Raw genomic sequence first — 15,568 nt, 5'->3', positions numbered from 1 at the left:
ACCAAGTGACTATACAGCGGAACAAAAAAAAACTTCGTAAGCATTCTCGCACAGACGCGTTTTAATGAAATCCAGATTGAGCCTCGGCGACGAAAACAAGCGCCTCTTCCACTTCCACGAAAACCCTGACGAGGCGAGAAGCCGTTTCCTTTTCAGTGGGGGAGAAGAAGGGTATATAAATAATGTCTCCTGAAGTTGGTCTGTTTCCACTAAAACGGTCTCCGAGCTGGGAGAAATAATAACATTACACAACCAGTCAATGCAGACAGCGGGATAAACGGACTGGCTGCGAGAAGGTACAGAAACTTGTCCACACCAGACAGGAGAAACTCCGGGTGAAAATATTTCCCTTCTTCCCCCTGTGAAATAAGTAGACTTTGCCCCCGTTTTTTTTTTTGCTGAACAGTTTATGCTCAGCTTGTAATGACATTGTATTGGCGAACTAAGCGCCGTGCAACACCATCCGAAATCACTTTGGGATAATTGCAGCCGTAATAACACAAACCCCCTCTCTCTGTGCACGCAAAGGAAACCTCTTTGGAAAACTTGCAGACCGTGAGGCGCTCTCAGTTTGAACTATTGTCCGTCCTTCATCCAACCCAATTTTTGGGCAGTTTGTTATTTTAGCTATCGCCGTGCTGAAAAACACATGACTGTAGTGACTTATTTCACCCCCACAAAACGGCCCTGACCCGTGTACAGACGGGCTGAAGAGAAAAGCACAACACAAACGTTGTTTTCCTTACTATGAGACACAATAACTTGACAATGTTTTCTGGCCTCACCCCCCGTGGTCCCCTCCCCTATCTCTCCCCTTCATCCGCTACTTTCCCATGACAAATACAACCCCCCCTCCTCCTCCTCCTCCTCGACCCATCCTGTCCCACGGAGAACAGCCCCGCACACAAGCCCACGGGGGGTGAAACAAAAAAAGAAGAAAACACCGTGCGAGTAAAGCGAAGTCCCAATTACCATCTTAGCTTTCCAGGCGAATTTCATCGTGAGCGTTTCCCGCATGGTCCGTTCGGGGCATGAGAGCTGGTTTTCTCTTCCCCGCGGCGCCGCGGCGTCACAACTTTCAGCTCCCCAGCGTTTATTATTGTCCCGTCTGAGCGCATCTACTCTCGCCTTCCCTCTCTCTCTCTCCTTCTTCACACACACAATCAGTCCCAGCTTTCCTCTTTCTTCTGCTGTCTTCTCCCAACTCCCCCTCCGTCCCTCCCTCTTGAAGTCTCTCTCGGCGCTCCGTTACTCAAAGACTGGAGCTCCGCCCCCCGGCTCCTACTCTGCGACCGAGCTCCGACACGGGGGTTTACCCTGGAAAGTACTCGGGTTTCCGTTTTCAATACGCGACGGTCAGGCTGCTTTCTCTTTAGAGTGGCACAGCGTCGTTGCTTTTGTTATTATTCTTAATGCTGCCCACCCTGAAAGCCATGGTGGCAAACGTGCGAGGTCGTCACGCGTGTGTATTCTGGCACTGTTTGTGTAAAGCTAAGCGGTTTGTGTCTGTGTGTGTGCAGCTGCGCAACACCTGTCCGAATGTTTGGGAAAGAGCGTGTGTGTGTGTATGTGGGGGGGTTCACAGCACTGAACCCCCAAACCTCCCGTCGAAACGCCCCCCCCCCCCCCGCCGTTCAACAGAAACATCATACAGGGTAAAAACAGGACAGAACAAATATTCAGCGCAGTAGAAAAAAAAAACAGAAAATAAAAAGCAAAAAAAAAAGGTTGTACTCGTTTTGAAAGGGGGAAACCAGGACCCCGCAGATCGACTGTACAGACGCTCCCTGCTTCTGAATGGGCTCCAGACTGAAGACGTGTTAAACGCTGCTGGATGCCGAACTGACAGGTACACTGACGGGGAGCAGCCACTGCGAGCCCCGCACAGGAGGAATAAGAAACTGCTTCACCCACAGGCTGAAGGGGGGCTTTAGACTCGGACTGGGACTGAGCCAGGACACTGGGGCGAACCCCCTTACTCTTTCAACAGCTGTCAAGCCATCCCCTAATGACCAACCAGTCAGGAGATGGGGTGAACGCGTCTGAAGAATTGCCCCCCAGGACAGCACAGTATCGCCACAAGGGGGCGCTGAAGAGTGAAGAGGACCCCCTACTGGTCCACTAGAGAGAGGGCTGTGTCAACATCATGGGGGTTCACATGGGATGCTAGAGGTTTTCTTGGGGACCGTTCCCCAGAACAACTGTGAGTTTCCTCCTGCCCCTGCATTTGCCCCACCACAGATCACTTCAGCAAATTCTCAAACTACTGCAAGTGCAACCAAAACACAAAACGAAACAGAGTCCCGGATTTCCAAGAGCAAGTAAAGACACCTAGAACAATCAGACTGACCACAAACAGGGAGAAGAGATTTGAGCAAAATGGCTTCAGGAGACAGCCTGCAGTTTTTTTAATTCACCGATCGCTCACTGGACAACCCCCAAACCTCCTGCTGTCCTGGAACTACATGAATCTGTGTTTAAACCTCCCCTGTTGTACTATTAGTGACTATGACCTTTTTTCTAACCTCCCTGGCCCTGTCTGACCTCTGTGGCTCTTCGTGGCCTAAGCAGCTTCTGTACAGGCCACAGAGTGATCACAGCCCTCTTCATCCTTGAAGCCTGGTTTAAACACTGCATTACGAAGAACAAAAAAAATTAGCTTACAAATTTAATAAACCAGTGGTTAAACTGAACAAAAGGAGAATACTTTTAGAGAGATATGAAATTAGGTGCTAGTTAAGAGTCTTTGAAGCTTGTCGAGTTGACTAAAAGTTGATGTGGACCTCAACATTATGATGTAACCTTGGTCATGCTGGAACACGGATGACATCACAAAGGAGGCTGCCTGGCTGTTTACAGTGGTCTCTAGGCATCATGTCGCAGCATTGTGATGTCATTCAGCTCATCTGGCCTTAAGCAAGCAAAAACAGTTCCACACATTGGAAAAGCCTTGAACCACAGAGCAGATGGGAAGAACACTGGAAATGCCAAGCAATGCCCTTCTGTCTGAAGAGAGTCCTTCACTTTGTGAATGTCAAGTCATTTTTATATGCCTAAAAATTGGAATCACCCAGGTCATCCCGGCGTATTATTAACCTGACATCACCACAAGTCTTTCGCAAGTTCACCTTGGGAAACGTTCCATAAGATTGTTGCCTTTCCACCATGGCTTGCCCCTGGTCATTCCTGTGGAGTTTTCACACAAATTCCAAGTACGATCCTCACAGGACAACATGAGGGACACCAAGCAAAGTTCTAAGTAATAACAAACCGGGCTGACAGTCAAATGTACAGAGACAGGACACAAGGTAGTTAGAGAAAAGGGAGAGGAGAAAGAGAGGGGTACAAAGTGAATGCCCCAGAAACATCTATCATGGAGTATCCCGATACTGTCCTGCTCTAGTCGAGTAATTGTACAGTGATGGCATGCCAATACCATGGGAAAAAGGAGATGTGAAAGTCTCTTGGCAAACACATGGGTGGGCCTTCCTAAGGAGTAACAGTATAGTATAATCCACTAAACCAAGCGAGGGCTTATTATAAAATAACACTTCACACAGCAGAACGCTGCGATCTGGAAATGTGCCTGGGATCCCATCTCGAGCAGCGTTTCCTACATCCTGCTCTTCCGCACCTGGGGCAGCAGGCGGTGCTCGGGGTGTGAGGGCTTGAGCTAAGAAAGCTGTCAGGAAGGGGACTTGAACAACAACAAGCACAGGGACACAAACACTGGCCCATATCCATGAAAAGGGTGGAATCAGGCGTTACCCCTCTGTCCACCATGCTGTACATAACACAGAAGAGACTGGGTGCAGACGCCTGCATGAAGATGGTGAGGGTAGGGCAACCTTTCATGAGAACGCAAACAGTAGTGGCTTTTGTCAGATGCCACCGATTTAGGTTCCGTTACCCCCAAAACCACACAATATGTAGAATCCGAGATGCCAATCTGTTTGTACAAGAGGGCAAACGGGATGCCAGGGAGTGGGGTTTAAAAAACGTTCTGCCATATGGGACATATTTTGGACAACCGAAAGAACTGACCTTGACGTAACTGGGGCCCTTCTCCTCGCATCTGCAGGGACTGAATGACACCCCCTTAACAAGGCATTTGACCCCCAAAGAATGAGATGGTCTAAATGAGATGTCCAATAATGCAAACAAAGCGTCCTGGCATGTGAATGTTGCAGGTCTGAGTTAAACTGTGAAGTGAAGTGCCCACAGTGGCCAGCCAGGCCGTGTGTGAGCACGTGAGCATCACGCCTGCAGCCGTGTTCAACTCCGGCCAGCTCATTGTAACTTAAAGCAAAGCCTGAGCATTTCATCTGGACTAGCGATCCACGCGCATGTGCACATCCCAGATAACATCAGAGCCTGGATCAATACAAGGGCAGCCTGGCGTAGGGCACTCTGTCTGTGCTGACTGGGGGGAGCTGTATGAAACGCGCTTCGGTCCCAGACTACAGGACGCTACAAGAGCACAAACACTGCAGCTCTTACGCACCCGGCAGACGGGCTTGCGGTAATTCCTTTAGTAAATAAACAGAGCCGAGTGCAATATAAGCGCATCCCGGAGGGAGGGGTGCCACTTGCAGGGCAGCCCTGCTCCGCACATCTGGAGCTCGTTCCCTTTCTCAGGCCGGCCTTGACGTCGTGGTCCGGGCGCTCCATCGCCATGGTGACAGAGGTGAGCCGCCAACCTCCCCCCTACCCCTCTCCCCGTCCCGAGCAGCCGAGGCCTGGGAAGCAGGAGCATGTGATGGGAGAGGTCACGACTCCTGGCAGCCCTCTGGGAACTGCTGCCCCCTAGGGGTTGGGGGACTGATGTCATCACACTGCGCACGCCAGCCGAGTCACAGGCAGGACAGCGCTGCAGACCCGCCTGGCTGGCGCAGCCCGATTCACGGGCCATCGCTACGACCGCTGACCGCACGACAAGCTCACCGGGTGATCCCGTTAGCGATCACTACGCGATTATATTTAAAGAAACTTGTCACACTAATCATGGATGACCCTCCATTGCAAGATTTCAAAAAAGGCTGAAAACAAGAAGCCACAGGCTCTTTAAACAGTAATTATAAGGCTACAGTGGGCCCGCCTGAAACAATGAAGACAGCTGTGGCCCAGATGTGGCCATGTACCACACTGAACGAGACCTCCTTATTAAGGTGTCCTTGAGGGCCCTGCATTAGAGGAAACTGCAGTGGAGCTTTTTCAAGCTACACAATACTTACTCAAGTCCTATTCAGGAGTTTGTAACTCTTAACTGGCACGTTTCTCCCTCATTGCTACCCCACACCTATACTGTACTTAGTACTTAGCATGCTGTGACACACGAAGTGAGCACACATTTCAGACTCTTCAGACAGGGGATGAACAAGACAGATCCCTGAAAACAAGACTTTTCCTGCACATAATTACTGTTGTGCAACTCCGGAGCCCCGGCGAGGCAGACAGTGAGCTCCCTCTGAGTAATGACAGCTCTGGCATCCCCTCACTGTCTGCTGGCACTGAAATCAGACACAGCACAGGTGTGCGGCGCACGGCAGAGTGTACCGCTGGCCTGGCAATCCGAGCGCGCCCTGCGGAGAGCGTCCACTCCCAAGACAGCAGGAGATGTCGGATGTTGCCAAGACGCTCATCCCATTGCTCCAGGTACCGCAGGAACCTCCGGTTGACTCAGACCTACCGCACAAAGGACAACTGCGGGAATGGCGACACCTGACAAGCTGAAGGAACTGAATCTCTTCAGCCTTGAACAGAGAAGACTGCACATGATACAAGTCACTGACACAGTCCACCCAGAGAAGTTCTTCAGAATGAGCAGTGGCAGACGAACTGGGGACACAAGTGGCAACTACGTGGCAGGGCATTTAAAACCCAAAACAGGAGGCATTACTTTACCATAAGGGTTGTGGGGGTATGGAACAAGGGTTACCCTGCCATGTTGTGCAAACACTGCCCTTGTGAGAGTTAAACATTCCCTGCCAATACCCTGGCTTCCACTTCTTTTGAAGGGAAGCCTGGATGAGAGGCCTGGACAGCTAAACGTGTCGAATGGGCTCCTCTCGTTTGTAACCTTAAGGTGTATATCACCCGAGACGCTACCAGACAACACACCAGCACCCTCCTGACAAGTCCTCTAACCAAAGCGCCACCCAACCAACCTGCTACCCAACTAACTGACCAATCCGCTTATCAACAGACCCACGACCGAGCCATTAATTCATCCACCCAGAGATGAAGAGAGTGTACAGTACCTCCTAACTAAATCCTAAATAAATCCCACGACCTGGAAAACGTTCATCTGAAGAGAACTATATATATAAAAAAAAACACCCAGGCGCCTCAAGAAGATCCAGTACTTCCATATTTGTGCATCTCATTACTGTGATGACCCAACCCTAAGGAGAGAGGGACCACCATATTTGAGCTGCTAACAATACACCTTGGTTATGCTCTGACTGCACTGGGAGATATTAACAGTTTGAAGCCTCTTCTGAAAAACGAAACGGCTCCACTATGAACTCTGCGGTGCACTGCCAGAGCTCTCCTGGAGCCCCCAGGGCTCGAGGCTACTTTTCACAAAGGCTTCCTTGCTGCCGACGTGGGGGTCCCGTAGGAAACTCAGGTTGTAAGTCCAGCTCCGAGTGAGCGCTCCGAGCAGCGTCTGCGACGCCAGAGCACGACCCCCCCAGCCCCTGCCGAGAGCGACAGATCTGCCGGAGACCCCCCCCCCTCGCTCACTCCTGCGTCCCCCAGTTCACAACCGGACTCCGGTCCCGCCTCCCCAAGTTCCCAAACCGCCGAGCACGCGCCGGATTGCGCAACACGCTCCGGAAGACGCGAACGAGTTCCGAGCGGAGGGGAACACTGAGTCTGTTATTGCGCTGCTGCTGTGACGGACACATTCCAGGAAATATTCCACATCCTGTCTCCATCCCCCGAGCGAGCTGCGCTGCTCGCTGTCCGCCGGCCTGGGCCACAGCGCGGGCAAAAACCCTCCGCTACTGCGCGGCACGAGGGATAAATGGGATATATTTTCGTTGCGGAGTAAAATCCAGCCTCTTTACACAGAATCCAAATCCTGTAAACGCAACTTCCAGGAAGTTCTCCACACTCTTCCACACTCTCCCCCTCACAGCTGCTTATGGAGAGCAGACCTCCACCTCCAGACCTCTTCAGGAAAGATTTCCATATCCATCTGTCCGATCGGAGTAGGAGTTAAGGAGTGGGCTGGGTGGGAGAATGTATGAATAGGACGCTATAGGAGCTGCTCAGGTACCCAATGAAAGGATGGCTCTGGAGCTGAAAAACCAGTTGCAGCCCAACTGGGTCAGCAAAGTGAACAGAGATCTAGGATGGCAGGCTAGCAGACAGCCCAAGAGATCCCAAGGTCTTCAGTGTTACAGTACCAGCCAGAAACACTCACATTCATATAGGCGAGCTACACCGGGGTCACAGCACACGAGCGATCAACGGAGGCGAGACAGGTGCTGTGTGGAGTGTCCAAGCTGTCCTCTCAAGGGGTGGGGTCAGGAAGGACAGCTCTCTCTCTCTAAGCTGGGTTTTCTCCAGCATGAAGCTGACTTTCCCTCCTTTCCTACTACCACGTCAACTCCACCTGACTCTCTAAAACCGCCCTGAAACCTTCGCTAAGGTGCAGCATGCTAAAAGCAAAGTGCTGTAGCGCAGTGAAATCATGGGAAAGGGAGACAACAGTGCAGTAAGGCACTATAAATCCAAATGTGAAAGCAAAGTGTAACGAAGCAAGGTGAAAGCATGGCAAGAGCACAGTAAAGTGTAGTACAGTGCCATCGCACAAGCTTGGCGAAGCAGGGAGGCGTGTGGCAGAAACCAGCACAAACCGTGGCAACAGTAATGAATAAGTACAGAAAAGGCCCGATTTACCAGGGTAAAATCTTTTCTTTGGCACTTTCCATATTCCAAAATCTGTCAGAGAGCACACAGAGAACTGCCCTGGAGTAAAGACTTAATTACCCTGTTGACCTGTGTGTGGCTGGAGTGTCTGCACATCAGGCTGGTTATGTGAGTGTTTGCTAAGGATGCCATATCACCCTGCAACTCACAACTGGTAACCCACTGAAGCTAAGCAGGTGTGAGCCTGGTCAGTACCTGGATGGGAGACCTCCTGGAAAAAACTAGGGTTGCTGCTGGAAGAGGTGTTAGTGGGGCCAGCAGGGGGCGCTCACCCTACGGTCCATGTGGGTCCTAATGCCCCAGTATAGTGATGGGGACACTATACTGTAAACAGGCGCCGTCCTTCGGATGATACGTAAAACCGAGGTCCTGACTCTCTGTGGTCATTAAAAATCCCAGGGCGTTTCTCGAAAAGAGTAGGGGTGTAACCCCGGTGTCCTGGCCAAATTTCCCATTGGCCCTTACCAATCATGGCCTCCTAATAATCCCCCTCTATGAATTGGCTACATTACTCTGCTCTCCTCCCCACTGATACCTAGTGTGTGGGGAGCGTTCTGGCGCACTATGGCTGCCGTCGCATCATCCAGGTGGATGCTGCACATTGGTGGTGGTAGAAGGAATTACCCCATTACCTGTAAAGCGCTTTGAGTGGAGTGTCCAGAAAAGCGCTATATAAGTGTAAGCAATTATTATTATTATTATTATTATTATTACTGGCCCCAATGAGAGGTCAGACAATCAGCAGACACAGCTGTTCTTATTTCTCAGCCCTGCCGATTGCTCCATTTTACACGTGTTCTTTCTTCTTTTTCTCTCTCCTCTGTAGCCCTTATTCACCCGTGGCATCGGTAATGAATCGCCTTGCTTTGCCCAGTCTGTAATGAAGCCCCTTGAATGGAGTTGGATTGTTGGTCCGGCCCCGCGCCACTGCCTGTGCAAAGAAGGAGGAGTCCACAAGAGGGCAGCAGCCGCCCTCTTGCTAAGCGCTGCACGTGCCACAGTGACCACAGCACCGAAATAACGGGCTCAGGTTCACACGACGTGCTGGCCCGTGTCAGCATCTACTGAGCGAGTGAGTGAGAGGTGGGGCTGTAGGGTCAGCTGGGCGGAGCACAGACGGGTCTGGACTGTGGTGCTCTGCTGAAGGCAGGCTGTGCTCCACCATGGTAAAAACACTAGACAGGAATGGTAAATGCATGGTAAACCCTAGAAAGGTTCCTGAGCAAATTTCTGGTGTTTAACTCTCATGAGGGCAGTTTACTTTATCACTTCATTGACTTTATTAGCCCTATACAATTTCTTGCATTAGGAATTTGTCTTTTTGCATACCCCAGCTTGCTCTCCATGAGGCACACAGGCAGGGAGAGAAGCCTGGGGGGTCAGAGCGCAGGGTCAGCCATTGTACAGCGCCCCTGGAGCAGGTGGGATTAAGGGCCTCTGCCGGCTGCGGGATTTGAACTGGCAAACCTTCCAGCCACAGGCGCAGATCCTTAGCCACAGAGCCACCGCTCCGCCCTGGGTTAGATATTGCTACAACTGACACAAAAACAAACCCGACTCTTATTCTGCACTGTTAACAGGCACGACTGAAAGTACATGCTGGAAGTGCTTTCCTGTTCCCTGTGACACCACACACACGGCGCGTGCAGCGCTGCTGGCTCAGTGGAGAGAGCTGGTGTCAGCGTTCTGACTGCTCACCCAGGGGCTCAAAGAGCACAATCCACACAGCCGAGAGCTCACACGCTGCGCGTGACGGAACCCGGGGGCCAGTGACAGGAGGAGAAATTCCCTGCATTTCTGTGGCACTTCTCATCCCAATGGATCCCAAAGAGCTTTCCGAATAGAAGAGACATCCCACCGCGTGCAGGATCGGGAGCCCCTCCACAGCGCCGGTCAGGTGGAGCGTTGAGCTGGGCTTTTTAAATGAAGGATAATTATTTCAAACTTGCTGATAATCCTTTCGCAAGAGCACAGAAACAGCTACTGCTTACCGGATTACCGTAATGACTTCAGCCTGCTGGGAAGTACAGGTTTACTGGAGAAACACAAGCAATGCACTGTACTGCATAATATCAGCTTAATGGCCAGACTATAAAGAACAGCACGTCTAGATAATAGCAGTGCCTGGGCCACAGTGTACACTGAAAGATAACTGAATCCCCCATTAACAGCTGTGAATCCGGGCTGTGTCAGTGAGCTTGGACTGAACAGGCCAGTTTTTCTACAAAGCCATTAATACAACCAGAATAGTTTGTATTGTTTCAGAGTGTGACTCCTCAGATAAACCCCCCAGGCTGCTGTATTGGTGTGAACATGTGCAATTTCTGGGTTCCTGGGCTGGTGCACCTATACCCACCCCCCCATCTCGAAACACACCCACTCCATCAACGGAGCATTCCACAAATTCCACAGCCCCACCATTCCAGAAGCGCACACGATTCCTGTGGGCACAGGGAATGCAGAATCCCCCTCGGCAGCCCAAATTCCCCCCAGCGCCGCTCTCTTCCCGTCACAATCCCGTTCCGCGCCACGCATTCCTGCCATTCCGACACTCCGCAAGCGTCCGGCCCCAGCGTTCCCGCACCTTGTCCCGGATTCCTGGGAGGGGCACTCCCGGACCTGCAGCAGCTGGGACACGTGCTGCTGGGGTCCTACAGTAAACAGGTCTCAGGCTTCGCTGCAGGCCATCCCCTAGACATTTTAAGGTTAAACCATCCTCCAATGGATTAAATGCAAACGAAAGAGACCTTTCCCCCTCGTGCAAATGCATGCATTCAATAAAATGGGCCTGTCTGCATTGTAGTGTGGAGCTCGGACAGATCTGATATAGGGCTGACAGTGGTGTCACAGTGAAGACCTTCCCCAGACTGGACTCAGAAAGAGCAGCGCGACTCTCACAGAAAAGCAAAGGATTGTGGAATTTCTTCCGTTCAATGCTGCCCATTTGGGGGCGGGAAGCAAACTTTACGTGACCTCTGCTTTTCCTTGTATTGTCTGCATGAACGATTGTCTGTTCAGTCATTCTAAATCGGTACCCCTGAGACAAAGCAGAGCGCAGCTCAGATAAGGGCTCTGCTGATGGCTCCGAGCAGCGCTGCTCGCGACTGGGGGAATTACTCGTCAAACGTCTGCAGCAGGCTGGTCACTGGACCTTGAGCGCTCTTATCTCGACGCCTCAGACAACAAATGAAAAGTAATGGGATATATCTCAGTGTGTTTTCGAGGAGTGACATCGGGAACAGGATTTAGAGCCCTGAGCTTAAAGCAGCCCAAGGGTTTCACCACGACCCACTGCTCAAACTCAGAAATATAAAGAAAGGGAAAACGCTGCCCTCCAGCTAAGGAGGATACTGCCGTAAACGACTGTTTTGTCCCTTGTGCCCACAGGACCCCTTACAAAGGGGTCTCCTGACCCCAGCGCGGTGTCTCTGGGGGCACGGCCTGTCTGGCAGCTGGAATCGCCTCAAATGAGCTACCAAACCCCAGCGCTCCGCTCACAGACAGCGCCCCCCCCGTCCTCCATATGCTCCGAGGAGATTAGCTCTCCGACCGGGACAGACTCTTCCCTCACGTTCCCGACTGCCTGCTGTGCTGCCAAGAGTGTGCCCCGCTCCCTCCCCTCTCCAGCGGCCCCCTGCGCCCCCGAGGCCGGCCCTCAGTAAGACCCGACACATGACTGGGATCACGGCGAGGCATGGGGGTGGGCAGCAGCTTGTTTACAATGGGCATTTCTTCTCACACGGCCAGGGAGAGAGTCCTAATCCGGCCCTCTTGCGAAAACGGAGCAGGCTCCTGCTGCGTGGAGGCTCACAAACTGCTGCAGGTTCGAAAACCAAGCCGAAGGAAGTTCCACTCTCCGGGAACTCAGGACTCCAGCCTCTCCCGACAGAGTCTTCCGCGTAATGAAGCCGGAATGGATCAAAAGCACGTATGCACCAATGGCCGGTTACAATCGGTCACTGGACTAATACAGAACAGAGGCATTCTGGGGGATACATGAGCAGGGACTTGTGGTGACCCCACTTCAGCATGAAGGCTGTCTCCGATTCGTTCTTGGGGATCCCCATGAGGAGATGAAGTGTTTGTGCTGTGGGTGTGCAAGTTGATGTTTTACCGCAGACACACGCAGACACACGCAGACACACGCAGACACACGCAGACACACGCAGACACACCGCTGGGTGACAGCTCAAGGAGCGCCAAGCACTCTCTGCTGCCGGGGGTCTGTCGCTGGAGCTGGTTCCTTTCTACAGAGGCTGCCGATTGGGTTGGGTCAGCGCAAGGCATTGAGGCAGCAGAGGGTCAGTTCACAGACCCCCAGGACATCCGACAGCATCCTCAGATGGGCCAGGCTTCGGGAGGCACTTAGAACTTCACCATCGGGTAAAAACAGCACAGCGAGTGCCAGAGCAATGCTTTTGCACACAAAACTGCCATCCCCTTTAATACCCCTCCAGCTAAACCCTATAAACTGAGGAAATCAGATTACGCTCCTTAAACCAGCTCGCCGGCGTCTAATCCATAAAAGCCAGGACAGCAGCGCTGCCTCTCTGTAGAGAACGAGGAGCCCTGCCTCCCTCTCTCCCAACGCCTGCCTCCATTCAACGACCATTCCAGGTCGGTCTGCGATGCCCAGCGAGCCGCCCCTCCTCAAAGCAGGCCTCAGCCCTCACTCACAGACAGGCCGGAGAAACGACGGCCTTCGCCAGCGCGTTCCTGCTGACTACCGGCAACCTTCGCCATCCGTGTGACAGCAGTAAAGCTCGACTACTCATCACTCACACGCGCTGCTGGGGTTCTACAGTAACCAGGTCTCAGGCTTCGCTGCAGGCCATCCCCAAGACATTTTAAGGTTAAACCATCCTCCAATGGATTAAATGCAATCGAAAGAGACCTTTCCCCCTCGTGCAAATGCATGCATTCAATAATATGGGCCTGTCTGCATTGTAGTGTGGAGCTCGGACAGATCTGATATAGGGCTGACAGTGGTGTCACAGTGAAGACCTTCCCCAGACTGGACTCAGAAAGAGCAGCGCGACTCTCACAGAAAAGCAAAGGATTGTGGAATTTCTTCCATTCAATGCGGCCCATTTTGGGGGGGTGGGGTGGGGGGGTGGGAACAAACTTTACGTGACCTCTGCTGCGCTTCACTGCCCCAGCGGTCCACTGCCTGCAGTGTTTTTACACCCCTCTTCACCTCCAGGGTTCTCCGCGGGTCCGAGTTTGTGTTCAAGGTAACCTGAAAGACCCATCTTGCTGTCTCCTTCTCGCGTCGCGAGGTTGTGCTGTTTTCAGAAGTGGCTCACACCACAGTGGGTCCAGGCATTAACCTGAGGAAAACCGCAGAACAGGGAACGAGACACTCCGAGCAGAACACGCTGCCACAGCTCTAGAATGTGTGAAATCAGCACCAATAATCTCAGCGGAATGCAAACTGTCTGCTGCCTTCAGTTCACAAACAGCCCTGGACAGAATAACAGAGACACCGAATCCCTAAACTGCTCCCTGAAACACACACTTACAGGACACAAGACAGACCCTCAGTGCTGATATCCCACAATCGGAAAACCTTTTGCCTTGAGCATCGGTACAACACGATATGCCATCTGTACACGACGTAGCACATGTATTGATCTTCACATCGCCCACCATACTGTGATGAGTCAATGCGTCATGTTTTGAGTCTTATTTCATTAGTCATGACAATATTGAACCTCACTGCACATTCTTTATTAATCATCTGATTGGCACCCAGTCTGCAAAACAAGTACCTCACACCTTTGTCACATGCGATTCTTTTTTACAAGAGAATGCACAGGGCTGTCCAACTGAAACAAAATGGTTTAACTTATCTCATAGTTTCCTATATATTTCATGAGGCTGTTGCCAAAGACACCCTGGCAAATCAAAGTATTATTGCCATCAAGCTGAATTCAGTGAACATTGAGGAGATCTAGAGAAATGTTAGCGTGCTCATGGCCTGCCTAGCAGGACAGCAGGACAGCAGCTGGCCGAGATCTCTCACACGCTGTGCGGAGTGCACAGCGCCTGAACAATGGAGCACTCCATCCCTGTAATCCCCAACTCCCTGTTGGAGGGGCATACAGTCAGTAGGGAATGAAAAATGTCCTGGCTGATCCCCGGCTGGTACAATAGCCGGAAAGCAGGCCTGTGTGTCAGGGACAGCCAGCAGTCAGCGTGTGCACACAGACGCACACGACACACCGCCACCCAGCTCAGACTCCACCTTCGACACAGCAGCCCTCACGCAGTCCCCGAGGCCCAGGCTTCTTAACCCCAGCGACACTCAACACAATCGGAACTGATCTACTGAACAATAAAAAGTCTGGTTCTCTGGCACTAAACGACTGAACACTCTTCTGAACGGCACTAGGCTCCAAGCTACTGAACACCCTTCTGAACAGCACCGGGGGTTCGAGCTACTGAACACCCCGCAGAACAGCACCTGGGCTCTGAGCTACTGAACACCCTTCTGAACGACACCAGGGCTCTGAGCTACTGAACACCCTTCTGAACGACACCGGGGCGCTGAGCTACTGAACACCCTTCTGAACGACACCGGGGCTTCGAGCTACTGAACACCCTTCTGAACGGCACCGGGTCTCCGAGCTACTGAACGTGCTGCAAAACAGTACTCGAAACCATGTAATACAGCTACAGTACAGTCATAACAACCTGATCTGCAGTTACAGGCAGTTTTCGGAGCTGGGGAATGTGGGGTCAGCCTTCCTCGTGACACAGTGAGGCTTCTCTGCCCAGAAGTGCTGACAGCCACAGTTCAGGGGAGGAACTGTGCACTCGATTCCCACTGAACGCCTTCCTTCCTGGCATGCTCTCACCACAGCCACAGCTTGTCCAAACAGACTGCAGCCACCAGCCAGCAAGATTAACCCTGTGTGGCCAGCTGACCACTAACTCCAAGCTCTGCCACAGGCTGAACAACACAGGAGGCGGCTGATCGAGGCCCAGACGAGCTGCCGAGATCTCTCTTCCCCTCTTTGAAAGCCATCCGGTTATGGGTTAATATATGTGGTTCAAATACCTCATATCTTAGTCTATGTGATCTGTAGCTTCAAACACTCAATCCTCAAATTTGCACAATACTGAAATTAAATAGTGATTAGATATTATTGTCCCTTTAATCTCCCAGTGCAGTGGCTTAATTTGTGTGCAGAACGAAACAAGAGCAAATTGACAATCAAATGGCATGATAGTGAATGAGATAGACTCTAATCTAAACAGTTACTTCAAACATTTCATCACTACATTTGGACAATGTTGTCGCCAACTGTGTACCAAATGAACAGAACTCATTCTTGCCCTCTCTGTATCGGTGTCGTACGCTTGCAGGTTGTCAGCGACTCAGCTCAACTACAGGGTCCTAAACACCCCACAATGCAGAGAACTGAAAAGCTCAAGGCTGGTGCAGACTGTCTGCTGATCAGTGATGGAGAAATCTTTACAACAGAACAGTGCCTTTCAGCACCTGGGAACACCAGGACAGCCCCTCCGATTCACGGTCAAGACCAAGCAGTCACGCCAATCAAGCCAGAGGCAGACAGACCAGCACATTCAGAGGCAGCTAGATCGCGAGCCAACGGCACGG

The 15,568-nt window shown here is 51.8% G+C and overlaps 1 protein-coding gene across 8 annotated transcripts in view; it reads right to left on the bottom strand.

The window, feature by feature from the left end:
- The window catches only part of rgl1 (ral guanine nucleotide dissociation stimulator-like 1), a 49,054-nt gene that overhangs the window by 16,675 nt on the left and 16,811 nt on the right, over positions 1-15,568 (bottom strand). The window contains exon 1 of one of the 8 annotated variants that reach the window (XM_015356249.2): positions 2,545-2,753. The exons of 5 other annotated variants lie outside the window; for them this stretch is intronic. In XM_015356249.2, the coding sequence (XP_015211735.2) occupies positions 2,545-2,637 (93 nt within the window). In that variant the 5' untranslated portion in view covers positions 2,638-2,753. Of the gene's footprint in view, positions 1-972; positions 1,582-2,544; positions 2,754-15,568 lie in introns of those variants that run through there. 2 more of the 8 variants (XM_015356253.2, XM_006635069.3) reach the window with 2 other exon arrangements.

This window comes from Lepisosteus oculatus, chromosome 9 (assembly GCF_040954835.1).
Source record: "Lepisosteus oculatus isolate fLepOcu1 chromosome 9, fLepOcu1.hap2, whole genome shotgun sequence".
NCBI lineage: Eukaryota > Metazoa > Chordata > Actinopteri > Semionotiformes > Lepisosteidae > Lepisosteus > Lepisosteus oculatus.
Note: the sequence above shows the minus strand (reverse complement) of the source record. Positions and strands in the feature narration are given on the sequence as shown.